Genomic DNA, 14,179 nt, shown 5'->3' with positions numbered 1-14,179 from the left:
CCAGGTCAGCGTTTGCATTTCTGCTGTGAAACAGTATGTGAAATCTGTCAGGCAGAGAACTATTCCCCATCAAACCCAGAATAACCACAGTTGGTTTGAAGTTTTATTGGACACCAAGGCTCTTCACTGCAATTCAAAAGAATCAATGTGGGTTGTGACCAGCCTTAAAACAATGAAATTGAATAGAAATGAAAAGGGGGGGGGGAATCTATAGGAAGGAAGGGTGAGTTAAAAGACTTAAACGTTAGAAAAGGAGAAGGCAAGGCGGGGAGAAGAGGGCGGAGAGGTGTGTGTTAGGTCTCAGAGCAGAATGCACTTCCTACAGTGTAGGGGTGTAATCAAAAATGGTTAGAACACAACACGGTAAATCAGCTATACTTCAATCAAAAATTAAAATGTTTTGAAGCCAAGGACCTAAACATCTCCAAATGGCCCTCACCCCTTTAGAGTGAAGAAGGATTTCTTTGCTTTTCCCTTATAATCTCACCAGCTACTCTGAGCAATTTGCAAAATACTGAGCATTTAAGCAAACCAGACAGGAAATCATACCTAATCTCACCACCTGGAGATATAAACCACCAGGGCAACGTGATGCATTTCCTTCTAGGCTTTTTTCTAAGTTTACTTTTGTACATAATTTAGCACACATTGTAGACAGTAACTTTAGGTCCTACTTTTTTTAAGCTAAATATCATAAATCCTTTCCAAGTCATACAAAAACTCCAGAACTTTTTTCTTCAAAAAAAAAATATATATATAGTTGCTACAAGGTCACTGGGAGTTCTAAATAATATGTTCTAAAACCTTCAAAGATGAAAAGTCCCTCGCCCTTAAAGCTACCCCCAGAGGGACTGAAACAATTTAAAATGTATGATTCAAAGTTCACAAAGCTATCAAGTGTAAAAGAAATTTAAATAATTAAACATCCAAATGATTTTTGAAAGTTTGTAGCATTTATATTTCTGAAGTTACTATAACTTAAAACACCGTATATATTACATACATATATGCACCCAGCCTTCTGTTCATAAGAGCACTTTTTGCATTGATACAAATATTCTAAATCTTCACTGTTCAATATGCAAGCCATTAGCCTTGTGGTTACTGAACATTTGAAATATGAACAGAATGACTGGAAAATTGAATTTTAAGTTTTTTTCCATTTCAATTACAATTTATACAAGTACATGTAACTAATGGCTGTGTTATTGGACAGTGCAGCTGTCCTAAAAAGGTACAACCACAATTATAGCACAGAATAAGTTTTCAAAACAATGCAGTCATCCTTTAGATTGTCAATAAACATTTGCGGAATGAATGGGTCATGCTTTGCCTCTAGTTCTGCACTTTGCTCTGTCCACATACAAATTCAATGGAAGGTAGAATAGTTTGGAAGACACATCACAAGCTGATTAACAGGATGACAGCAATTGCTTCTGGAGAAGGAAATCGGGTGTGGGTGTTTGGAGAAGAAGAGTAGGAGAAAGACTCATCTTTTGCCATGTACTTTTTGTACTTAAGTAAGGAAAGAGGCATAAGACACCTTTCTGTGCCAAGGTCTAGAGTTTGAAATCTCACATCAAGGTCCAAGTACGTTAGGATGTGGACAGCTGTCAGTGTTAGTGTGAGACACCGGATTGTTGCCACCACTGCCCAGCACGGGGCCGGGTACACAATAGGTGCTCAATAAGTGTGAAGTGACTGTAAAAAGGACTCAAGGGTTTCTTCTTTAAAGGTAGGTGATTAAGAACTCTGGACCCAGACTGCCCAGGTTAAATTCTCATCTCTGCCTCTCATTTTCTGCGAAACCTGAAGTAACTATGCTTCAATTTCCTCATCTGCAAAATGGGAAAAATAATGCTGGGCACATGGCAGTTACCCTGCTAGATTCTGCTTTCCTAGAATTTGTAAAACACCAAATTAGTATGCACTTAGAAGCCTGCAGCACTGACCAGCGCAGTACATACTAGCCCCATGAGGCTATTTAAATTTAAATCTAATAAATTTAAATTAACGTTAAAAATTCAGGTCCTCAGTCGCACGCACCACACTTCAAACTCCAGTGACAGCCGTGTTGGATAGCGCAGATACAGAACATTTCCATCATAGGCGAAAATACTGTTGGACCGCGCTGTTACAATCAGCAGAAGGCCTTTCCCCTACTTCGCCCCCCCGCCCCCCAGCCACACTAAACCATTGTCTGGGGAGGAAATGGGTCACAGAAGAAAAAAACTTTCATTAAACTATAGAAAACTCACGGGCAGCGTCCGCCCCTCACAAAGATGGCGGAGCTACACCGCATGAAAGCCGCTAAGATTTTCCAGTCTCCCGCCCCGCAAAAAGATGGCCGCGGCCACAACGCGTTTGAACCCTCGCGAGCACAGCCACGCGGTCCCAAGCCCCACGTGATCCCACTCCCCGCAGAAACATGACCGACTGCCGATGACTCTCGCGATAACACAGGCTCAAGGCTGGTCACTCCCTCCTAACGTGCCTAGCGAGCCCGCCCGCAACGAGGTCCTAAGACTCTCGCGAGACAGTGCCCGCCGCTTCCCCGCCCCTCTTCCCTTCGCCTCCGGGCGCAGTGTCCGTGCAGTCTCCCAATCCCGTGCTTGGGTAGGGCCGCCCGTCAATCAGAGTACCGCCCCAAACCGCGTTGTCCCGCCCCCTATTTCGTCACTTCCCCTGTCGCCCCTGTGCAGTCGATAAGGAAACCCGGACGCAACCGCGACTTTCTTTTTCTCAGGCAGCCGGGAAGATGGCGGACATTCAGGTTCGGGTTTGGGGCTGATGCTGACTCTGTGGGGCCCGCTCCAGTCTTCAGGGGCGCGTCCTGGAGAGCGGGACTCCCTCCAGTTTCGGGGTTAATTCTGGGCGTCCTTGATTTCTCGGGGATTAATTCAAGCAGAGGGCGCGTGTCTTTACGTTAATTTAGATTAGGGCTTTCTAAATCTTGGGGGCTCCGCACTTGGGATGTAATTAAAGCTCAAGTTTTTAAGGAATTGGAATTATTTTAAACTCATGGTTTACAGAGTATTCTTCTGGAGGCTTTAGGCCATAGGGTAAATCCTGGGAGAACTGAGTCCTGAGGGCTATTCCAGGGAGTCCGTCCTCTTGGTATTTAGCTCTGAGGTCGCCAGTATTAGATAAGTGAATCCTGGGTGGGTGTCTTTTGTGTCTTGGAGAATAATTCTTACTGAAAGGTGTCCAGGATGTTAGAGGGATGATTCTGTATCTTTGGGTTTTCAGGGGTGAATTTTGCAGGCGGTGGAAGGTGTTTTAGCCCGTAAATGCTTAAGAAACCCTGGGTTCAGAGTTGAGTCTAAATTAGAGGTAAATTTGGATGAGTGTATTGGAGAATAAGACGCTCGTCTGGGCCACTCGGCCTTGGAGGCCAGCGTTTGCGGAGTAAATGCCGGAGAGGATGGGATCTGGCGGGGTTTTACGAAGCTCTCAGGCCAGGCTGGTCCCTACTCCAGGGTTACCAGCATCCTTTTCATTCCCGTAGACCGAGCGTGCCTACCAAAAGCAGCCGACCATCTTTCAAAATAAGAAGAGGGTCCTGCTTGGAGAAACCGGCAAAGAGAAGCTACCGCGATACTACAAGAACATTGGTCTGGGTTTCAAGACACCCAAGGAGGTATGGGGACCCTCAGGAGAAAGAATGAGACTCCTGTGTCCCTGCACGTGTGCCCAAATCGAGTTGCCCTACCTACAGTCCGAGTGGTTCCTCCCGTGGCTGCTGGGAACTGTAGTTTGTCTCTCGGATGCCACGCCCCCTGTTCTTTTTAAGGAACTACTGTGCAAGGCTCACTGATCTTTATCCTTTCAGGCCATTGAGGGTACCTACATTGACAAGAAGTGCCCTTTTACTGGTAATGTCTCCATTCGAGGGCGGATCCTGTCTGGTGAGTGAGGACCTTTGGGGGCTTGGGTTCAGATTCTTGGATCTGAGGGAGGAGGGGCTGGGGACACTCAGACTCCTGGTTACTGGGGGCACTGGCAGATGATGTCTACTGTTTTCACGATGGTCTTCAGATGCCCACCACGGGCATTGCTGAGAAAGTTGCTTGGTACAGATGATGCCAGAAGCAGGGCTTCTAGGAGCCCTGCTCAGTGGGTCCCTGATTCCCAGCATGCCCTGCCCTGCTCATGGCTCGCTTTCCCACGGGGCCTGACCCAGCATCTGCCCCATCCCCCCAGGTGTGGTGACCAAGATGAAGATGCAGCGGACCATCGTCATCCGCCGAGACTACCTTCACTACATCCGAAAATACAACCGTTTCGAGAAGCGCCACAAGAACATGTCTGTGCACCTTTCCCCCTGCTTCAGGTGAGCACGGCCACTCCCCGGGAGCCCAGGTCAGCCACCCTCCCAGACAGAGGGGAGCAGGTGGTCCACACAAGAGCCTGGAGGTCATGAGACCTGACCTGGGTATTAAAAGGGGGACCCGCCCTGGCTGCCGTGTGGAGGTAGGGGCAGGTTTCCTGTAAGCAAGCCACCATAACCATCTGTGAGAGCCTCCAGTTTTCTGCAAAAAGGAGACAATACATAGAGATTTTCTGTTTTTGGAAGGATTGGAGCGTTCTCTGCAGAGCTTTGAGCTTGGTGCCTTACACAGTTTGTGCTCAGTAAATAACAACTAGGGGGTAGAGGGAACTGGAAATAGGAGCTTGGGTGGATTTTGGTGGAGCCAAAGTTGAGAGGCTTCCACCTGGAGACAGGGCCTGCTTGGGGCAGAGCCACCCCCACCTCCAGTGACACAGTCATGGCCCACTCTGCAGGGACGTCCAGATCGGCGACATTGTCACAGTGGGCGAGTGCCGGCCCCTGAGCAAGACTGTGCGCTTCAACGTGCTCAAGGTCACCAAGGCTGCAGGCACCAAGAAACAATTCCAGAAGTTCTGAGACTGGACTCCTCTGCCCACTGCACCAAACAAAATAAAGTTATTTTCCCAGTTACAGGCCAGGCTCTGGGTATCTGGCTCATTACCATAGGGTGGGGATGTCCCTGGGAATTAAGTGGGGTTGGTATGAAAGATGGGGTTCTCCTTCATCTTTTGGGGCCCAAGGATGGGAGTAGGGACCAAATCCTGCCTCCTGCTCTCTCATTTCTGGGTGTAAACAAAACCTTGCGTTGAGATGCTGTTCATCTCTGGGCCTTTTAGTCCCTGTCACCTTTCAGTGTCAGAGTAAATAAGGCCTCAACCTTTACCTGGTGTCGAGCTCCCCCCCCCCCGCAAGTCTCTGGGGAGGAAGTGAGGGAGGGTGGAGGTTCCTGGGTTCTTTAGGCTCTAGGCCCTTTCTGGCCTCCATGGGGAGGAGGAGGAAGAAGTAGCCGCCACAGGAGGGTTGGGGGAGGGTGGGCTTGAGCTCATAACTGCCGGTTTCTGAACCATGAGTCTTGACCTCAACCTGGGACTGTCTTCCCCAGCAAGGAAGGAGTCGGGCACGGCACCCACCTTCCCTCCTGCAAACCCCACCACCGCTTCCTCCTGAGTGGGCACCAGGCCCATTCGCAGATGAACAACCTCATCTAAGGGGCAGGATCTCTGCCTGGGCTCCCAGTGAGTGGCTGAGCTCCAGTATCAGAAAATGGGCCTTGAGGGCAGGTCACAGTGAGACCATCCCAGAACCCAGCTCTGTGGGGTCGCACACCAGTCAGAAATGGGTAGGAAGTCCCTGGAGGTGGGACAGAGCAGGTGGGGGGCCTCAGGGGTGGAGAGAAATTGGAGGTGGGGAGAAATGGGACAGAGTCCTGCAAATTGTAGAAAGAGACTTCTAATGGCCAGACACAGCGACCTTGAGAGTCAGGGGATGTGGGGAGAGCTTGATTATAGGTCACAGCAGAAATGCGTTCTGTCAGGAGCAGAGAGACCTTGAGTGTCAGATACAGAGAGAGGGAGAGATTCAGGACAGCGCTCAGCTGGACGCTGAACAGGGATGGAGACCACAGCTAGGAGCAGGTACAGATGGAAGTGGAGTGCCAGGCAGAGTTAGGAGACGAGCACAGCGTTGATGAGCAGGAGGGTGGCAGGTGCAGACTGAAAAACAAGGAGAGGGAGACAAGGACTGGGATTTAAGACACTCACCCAAGCCACCGCCCCAGAGCTGGAGTGGAGGCACAGAGATAGAAGGCAGGTGCGGGAGTCGCCCCGCTGACTTCACCCCTGGGGCCTTGTGCTGCTGGTGTCCCCAGGTCCCTGCCCCCCATGCCTGTACCAGGGACTGAGGCACAGCACTGGTACAAGGGTTGGGAGACAGGGCCGTGAGGAGAGAGGAGCCGCTGCTGCTGCCGCTGCTTCCAGGGACGCTGCCTCTGGACCACCGCAGCGGCTTCTTTTTACCCGGTGAGGGCGGGGGTTCCTGCCAGAGGAAGTGGGGCCGCATCAAAGAGGGCAGGAAGGGGCAGGGACAGGTCAGAAGGGGGCACCGCCCCGAGCTTCAGCCTGTGAGCTCGCCCCACCCGGTGTTGGAGGGGTAGAGACCCCCAGCAGGGGGACCGGGACCCAGAGAGAGCAGGGAGGTGGGGACAGAGATGGAGGACAGAAGACAGAGCTAGGGAGAGGAGGGGGAACAGACACAGAGAGGGATCCGAGGCCCAAGGCCGCTCCAAGAGCCCCCACCCGCAGGTGTTTCCGTTTGGGGTGGGGCCACCGTGTTTACAACAACAACAGCCCAGCTCCCCTGTTTCCTCCCAGCGGTGTGTTGCTGGGCGTCTCCTTGGCACCCCATTGTCAGGCTGCCTAGTGTCAGGTGCAGCCTGCGCCTGCTGTGCATCAGGGGACACCTGACAAGCCTGGTGGGTCAGTTTGCAAGAACCAAGGAGAAAGCCCCCCAGACTGTACCAGTTCTCTGGTCTGATGAGTGAGATGAAGACTGTCCCTGCCCTCAGAGCCCAGGGACAGCTAGAGACACAATTGCAGAGCCCAGGGACAGCTAGAGACACAATTGCTGAGCCCAGATCCCAGCCTCAGACCTTCCCCTCTGCCTACATGGCTCTCCTGCCACTGTCCCTCAGTCCCTGCACCCGCAAGACTAGCTCCCCTCTCTGAGCCTTCGCACTGGCTGTGCCCTCTACTGGGAAGCTCTAATCCCAGGTTTCCACCTGCCTCCCTCCCCTCATTCCTTAGTCTCATCCTCACGACCTGTTTCCACTTGGCAAAACTTCCCACCCTTGGCAGTCGCCCTTCCCTACCTTATTGTCTTACAACAGACCTGTTCATGGTATATTCGTGTATTTCTGGTGAAAATCCTGTATATTGCATATTGATGGATTTACCAGTTAACCCCTGGAATACAAGCTCCAAGAAGGCAGGGGTGTCTGCATCTCCAGGGTCTGAGGCCAGCTGTAAGTGCTCTACAAGTGTTTAGTTGAGTGAACAAATTCATCTAAAGTTCAGTCCCCACATTCTCATGGGGCGGGCTTGAACCCTGGGTATCAAGGCCTGGAGTAACTGGAAGCAGTGAACTTGCACAGAAACCTCCCGTGTAAGCCCTGAGACTGCAGGCTCTGTCCCGAATTCCTGTCCCTGCTGCTCATTAGCTGTGTGACCTTGGACGTGAGCCCCCTTCCCAGCCACAGAGCTTCAGTCTCCTAATCTGTAAAATCTTGCCCCCCACCGCATTGGGAGAATGAGATATTCTCACACGTGTTATTGAGGTAGAACTAGTCCTTGTAAGTGACACTTGTTAGGGAAGTGATTATGCTGCAGTCTTGAGCCTATTGTCAGAGAAAGGTCCAGCAGACCCAAGGACAGGGTCTTTGGCAGGTGGCCCCAGAGGTGTTACATGGTTGTGGAATCCTAGTTCTACTCTAGCAAATCCTGGTAGTTTGTCACAGGACCTTGAGAATATTTTATCATGTTTCTGGAATATTCCATTGCATGCCACTAAGTGGCTATGCAATTTCTCAGGGAAACTAGCAGTTTCATAGGTCCTGGGTTTACAATGACAGCGGGTTTCAGACCTATTAATGGGCAGTTATTGGTTGTATCATAATGAATCATGGCCTTGCATGGCTCATAGCAGGCCACAGGAATGTCCTATTATAGCCAGACTGGTGAGCATTGTTGAAGCCCCCTGTGGTATTCTGTTATAACAGGACCTAGGAGTGATGGATTATGGTGGGACCTCAGGGTCTTGTAACAGGTCCCGTTGGCGGTTGCAATATTCAGGTGATGATATAGCCAGCCCAGGGGTGTTATGTGCGTAGCTGGCACCTGCATTCATTGAACTGGCCCTGAGGTCTGTGAGTAGTCTGGAGAAATGGGACTGGAGCAGCTTCGTGTATTGGAGCAGCCCTGCTGCCGTATTTTAGCGCTACCCTGAGCCCATCAGGGGAAAATCCTGGGGTCTAACATAATAAGTGCCAGCTCTATGATACATTACAACAGAGACCCACGGATTGTTTCAGGGTAGGTATAGACTCTGCTAGAACAGGGGAGGAGGGTAGAGCTCAGTGGGAGAGCGCGTGCTTAGCATGCACAAGGTCCTGGGTTCAATGCGCAGTAAGTACTTCCAATAAAAATAAATAAGTAAACCTAATTACCTCTCTCCCAAAGCAAACAAACAACTAAAAAGATTTTGCTAGAACATAATTGCAGGACCCTAAGACCATTCGAGAAAAGTTTTAGGTGCATAGCAAACCAGTCCAGTGTCATTCATTATTGGCTTCATTCATTCTGCAAAGGCTTTCTTGTGCTAGCCCCTGAGGAGACAGGAGTGAGCAAGACAGATCCAGGAGCTGGTGTCTGAGAGTTTACGATTTAGTGTGATGCTGGGGACCTCAACAGCTTCGTGGAGGGGGTGCATTAAGGGGAACAGGTTACTCCCATGCCCTGCTATGTGCCCTGTGCCACTGAGGTAGGTACAATTATTACCCATTTCTCAGATAAAGAAATGGAGACTCAGAGAAGCCCACCTGGAAGAGGCAGGATTTGTGGAGTTTTTGTTTTGTTTTTAGGCTTTGGTTTTGAACCCAGGTGTAATTGCCTTCTGGGGTCAGTAGGGGGCACTAAGGGGGCACTACAGTGCAGGGACAGAGAGGAGAGGCGGATGTGAAGATGGCCCTTCAGGGAGACAACGCAGAGCTGCCTGGGGCCATTTGTAGTCCTCGGTCCCCAGGGACCGAAGCAGCTTCAGGCGAGGGTTTTCCAGGCAGCCGGAGCAGTTGTTTGGAAGGGACCTGCACTTGGTTTAATGCTCCATTGAATGAAAATGGAATTAAATTAAGTTGCTTGAATTAAAATTGGAACAAGGGGCCCCACATTTTCATTTGGCATTGGGCCCTGCAGATTAGTTACCGTCCTGCTGGGGTTTTCTATTGCTTTATGATGGGCTGCTGGGGACAAGATAGTAGGACCCCAGGGGATCCCGAAGGCAAAAGCAGGGACCCTTAGAGCACAGGACCTTGGGGATAAGATAGGAGACAGCCTGCAGTTGCTGTAAATTGTCCATGAAGATGTAGCAGAACCCCAGGACACTTAGCAAGGATTCCCAGCGGGCATTAAGGGACTTTGAGGGCTTTTTTCTTTTGTAGCAAGAAGGAAGGATATTACCGGGAATGTTCAGGCTGACCTCTGAGAGGCCTCATGCTAAACCCTGAGGCCATTCTAACAGGAGGGACAGGAGCTCAGAATGGGGCAAGAGAGGGCATCCTTTATGACCGTGGTAGGCTGGAGAGTGGTCCCTCAAAGATGTCTATGCCTTCGTCTTCCAAATCTGGTGACGATGTGACTTGAGATGTGATTAAATTTGGGATCTTGAGAAAGGGACAGGATCTTGGATTATCCAGGTGGGACCAGTGTAATCACAAGGATTCCTTACAAGAGGAAAGCAGGAGGATCAGACTCAGAGAGAGTTATAAGGATGGACAGAGAGGTCAGAGGGCAGAGAAGATGCTGGCTTCAAAGATGGAGGAAGGGGCCACAAGCCACGGAACGTAGGGGGCCCCAAGCAGCTGGAAAAGTCCAGGAAATGGATTCTCCCCTGGAGCCTCCAGGAGGAATACAGCTCTGTGGACCCGATTTAGATGTCTGAACTCCAGAACCGTAAGATACTGAATTTGTGTTGTTTTAAGCCACAAAGTTTGGGTGATTGGTTACAGAAGCCATAAGACACTAACACAAGGATCTAGGTCCATTGTGGACGGCTGCTGACGCATGACACATGGGTAAAAGCCAGTGGGAATTTTCCCAGAGCTCCCTAGGACATTTTGATGGCTCTAGGGGCCACAGAATAACCCTTGGTATGTTTCAGCAGGACTCTAAAGACTTCATGGTGTTGGGGTGGGTAGAGTGCATACCTAGCATGCATAAGGTCCTGGGTTCAATCCCCAGTACCTCCATCAAAATAAATAAATAGTAAGGAAAAAAAATAGCTAATTACCTCTCCCCTACAAAAAAAAAGACCTCACGATAAAGCTAGAGGCTTTTTTTTTTCTTTTTTCTTTTTTTTTTTTACTGAAGTACAGTCAGTTACAATGTGACAGTTTCTGGTGTACAGCACAATGTCCCCGTCCTGAATATACATATATATATTCATTTCCATATTTTTTTCACTAAAGGTTATTACAAGATATTGAATATAGTTCCCTGTGCTATACCAAAGAAATTTGTTTTTTTAATCTATTCTTATATATAGTGGTTAACATTTGCAAATCTCAAACTCCCAAATTTAATCCCTTCCCACCCCCTTTCCCCTGGTATCCATAAGATTGTTTACTATGTCTGTGAGTCTGTTTCTATCTTGTAGATGAATTCATTAGTGTCCTGGAGACTTTCTAATACGGTCCTGTCAGGGCCCAGAGGGTTTTGAGAGGATGCCCCAAGGTCATTTTGGTGACTCTCAAGGCCATATGAGGGAAGACTGGACCCATTTTAGCAGGATCCAGGGGGCCTTCTAAGCGTTCAGGGGGAGTATTGCAGGGTTCTGGAGACATGTTATCAGGAGCCAAAGGACTTTTTGGCAGGACCATAGATTAGGGGCCTGAGCAGTGTTGAAGTGACAGCCAATGGGACATTATAGCAGGACAGAGGACACCTAGAGGAGATACCCAGGCACAGGTAAAGCAGGAGCTGAGGGAGAGTTGAGCCAGATGTGAGCATTACAGATGGACCTGGCACCACTGGGAAGGCTCCAAGGGCCAGTGCCCTTGGATCCTGGGAGCATGGCAGCAGGAACCCATAGATTTGTCATCAGGGCTCTAGGGGCATTGTTTTAGGGTCCTAGGCAGTAGAGAATAATCCTAGAGGAGTGTTTTAACCATTAGAGTAGAAGCCAGGGTATCAAAAGGGGATACACAGAGCCATGGAGCAGGACCTCAGGCCCTCTTTTAGTGGAATTTCAGGAGGAGGGAGCAGCAATCTAGCTGGATGGTGGGGGGCCTGATAGCAAGTTCCTGGGAAATGCTGAAGGTTTCTTGCCTGGTAGGGATGTTATAGGAGGTCCTAAGGAGTCTGTCTAATTGTTTTTATCTAATTGTCTGTCTGTCTGTCTGTCTACCTATCTACCTACCTACCTATTTGTCCATCTGTGTAACTGTCTTTCTGTTTTTTCTGTCTATCTCTACTTTTCTATCATCCATCTATTTGTCTGTCTGTCTGCATGACTACCTAGCTATCTGCCTATTTTTCTTCCTATGTATGTATGTATGTATGTATGTATGTATGTATGTATGTATGTATCTATCTATCTATCTATCTATCTATCTATCTATCTATCTATCTATCTATCTATCTATCTATCTATCTACCTATCTATCTGCCAGCCTACCTACCTATCCCTCTGTGTCTGTCTGTCTATCTATCTTTCGTGGGGAAATTCTGGATAGGGCAGGACCCAGTGAGGGACAGTAATAGAGAGAACGCAGGAGTGGACCTGGGGAGCCCTGCTTGCTCGGCTTTACGATGGAAACAGAAGGATTAGCGCAGGCTCAGCAGCGGGGAGCAGGGCCTGGGGCTGAGGGCACTTGGTCACAATCCCGGAGTGGTCCTGGCAGTGGTTCTATGAGGCAGGACTGATTTAGCAGGACTCCAGGGATGGGGTGGCCGTTTCCAGGAGACGTTAGTGTAGGCTCCTGAAGACCTTATCACTGGGTCTCAGGGTACTATCAGGGACCAAAGGTGCTTGGGCGTGGAAGCCTGAGATTATCAGAGACCCAGGGACATGGTAGGGGCCTCTGGTGATGCTCCTGTGGGACTCCAGGGGCACTGGCATTAAAGTTATTAGAGCAGAGCTGTGAGGGGTGCGATGGGACCCCAGATGCAGTGGAGAGGATGCTGGCGTGGCTGTTGGAACCTAAGGCCATCTTAATGGGCCAACAAGCCTCAAAGTGGGACTATAGGAACATTATATTAGGGCTCAGAGAGCATCTAAATGAATTCTGGGGTATCTTCATGTGGGACAGAAGTGGGACCCAAGGAAAAGTATAGCAGAGTCCTGGGAGGCATTGTTGTGGACATTGGCCACTTTTGTCAGGGTCCAAGCAACATCACAGTTGGGTCATGAGGGCCTTTAAAATGAGAGCTTGGGGGAGGGTACAGCTCAGCTGGTAGAGCGCATGCTTATCATACATGAGGTCCTGGGTTCAATCCCTAGTAACTCCTCTAAGAATAAATAAATAAACCTAATTACCTCCCCCGACCAATAGATAAATAAATAAATAAATAAATAAATAAATAAATAAATAAATAAATAAATAAATAAATAAATAAAAATGAGAGCCCAATGGCTGCCGGAATGGGGCTCCAGAAACATAGCCGGATCCCAAGGGACGTAGAGGGGACAGCTGGGCTTGGTAGTTTCCCCAAGATATTTTAGCACTCATGGGACATAAAAGCAGGATCCTTCAGCATCATTAGATGCATACCCTCAGAGTGGATCTTGGTGGATGTTCTCGCAGGATCCAGGGAGAGGAATGAAAATGAATAGAGGTCCCTCAGTAAGTTGAATATAGATTTACTGCCTGTAATAGTTACATTCAGGTGTCAGCTTGGCTGAGTCACAGTGCCCAGATGTTTGATCAAACATTACTCTGGGATGTTTCTGTGAGGATGTTTGGGGATGAGATTGACACTGAAATCAGTGAATTCTGAGTAAAGCAGATCTGCCCGCCATAATGTGGGTGGGCCTCGTCCAATCAGTTGAAGGCGAAAAACTGACCTCCCCCAAGCCAAGGGGAATTCTGCCAGCAATTCTGTCAGCAGACTGCCTTTGGACTTCAGCTACAAGATGAGCTCTTCTTGGTTCTCCAGACTGCTTGCCTTTACTTATTTTATTTATTTAATTAAAACGTTGGGGAGGCAGTAATTAGGTTTGTTTATTTATTTATTTTAACAGAGGTAATGGAGTTTGAACCCAGGACCTCGAGCATGCTAAGCACTCTCTGTACCACTGAGCTATATCCTACCCCTATTATTTTTTTTAATTGAAGTAGAGTTGATTTACAATGCTGTGTTAATTTCTGGTGTACAGCATACTGATTCAGTTATATATATATATATATATATATATATATATATATATATATATATAACTGAATATACAGTTATATACATATATATGTATATAATACATATATATATGTATTATATACATATATATGTATATAATACATATATATATATGTATTCTTTTTCATTATGGGTTATTGCAAGACAGACTGCCTGCCTTTAGACTTGAACTGAAACTCTTTCCGGAGTCTGCAGCCAGCCAGCTGTCCCCCTATCAGATTTTTGTACAAGCCAAGTCTCCACAATCACATGAGCCAACTCCTTATAATGTCTCTTTCTCTCTCTATATATACATCCTGTTGATTCTGTTTCTCCAGAGAACCCTGACTAATACATCATATGATCTAGCAAGTCCACTCCTGGGTATATACCCAAAAGAACTGAATACAGCTATTCAAAAAAACAAAAAGGAAAACAAAAGCCTTGCACACAAATGTCCACAGCAGCATTATTCACAATAGCCAAAAAGTGGAAAACACGCAAATGCCCACCAACTGATGAATGGATAAACCAAATGTGGTAGATCCATAGGATAGAATATTATTCACCCATAAAAAGGAATGAAGTTCTGGGCCGGGGGTTGGGGGAGTAGAGCTCAGTGGTAGAGCCCACTTAGCATGCACGAGGTCCTGGGTTCAATCCCCAGCACCTCCATTCAAACAAA

At 48.3% G+C, this 14,179-nt stretch overlaps 1 protein-coding gene, 1 non-coding gene and 1 pseudogene across 2 annotated transcripts; all 3 read left to right on the top strand.

Annotated features, from left to right (window-relative positions):
* Positions 1-2,501: 2,501 nt before the first annotated feature.
* RPS11 (ribosomal protein S11) lies at positions 2,502-4,965 on the top strand. Its single transcript, XM_006173796.2, has 5 exons — positions 2,502-2,773; positions 3,509-3,640; positions 3,833-3,908; positions 4,204-4,333; positions 4,786-4,965. The coding sequence occupies exons 1-5, from the start codon at positions 2,759-2,761 to the stop codon at positions 4,907-4,909; spliced, it is 477 nt and encodes a 158-aa protein (XP_006173858.1). The 5' UTR covers positions 2,502-2,758; the 3' UTR covers positions 4,910-4,965.
* On the top strand, positions 4,002-4,092 carry LOC116666128. The gene has a single exon (XR_004322977.1). It is a non-coding gene; the product is annotated as a small nucleolar RNA SNORD35 (small nucleolar RNA).
* A 1,008-nt stretch (positions 4,966-5,973) lies between the features above and the next one.
* Positions 5,974-6,872, top strand: LOC116665947 (annotated as a pseudogene).
* The last annotated feature ends 7,307 nt before the right edge of the window (positions 6,873-14,179 follow it).

The sequence above is a fragment of the Camelus ferus genome, chromosome 9 (genome assembly GCF_009834535.1).
Source record: "Camelus ferus isolate YT-003-E chromosome 9, BCGSAC_Cfer_1.0, whole genome shotgun sequence".
Lineage (NCBI taxonomy): Eukaryota > Metazoa > Chordata > Mammalia > Artiodactyla > Camelidae > Camelus > Camelus ferus.
This window is presented reverse-complemented; position numbering and strand designations above follow the sequence as displayed.

Bases quoted from the DNA above. Each gene is read 5' to 3' on its own strand.
- RPS11 (XM_006173796.2), top strand. The intron at 3,909-4,203 runs GTGAGTGAGGAC...CCATCCCCCCAG, and splicing joins TCGAGGGCGGATCCTGTCTG to GTGTGGTGACCAAGATGAAG. The intron at 4,334-4,785 runs GTGAGCACGGCC...CCCACTCTGCAG, and splicing joins CACCTTTCCCCCTGCTTCAG to GGACGTCCAGATCGGCGACA.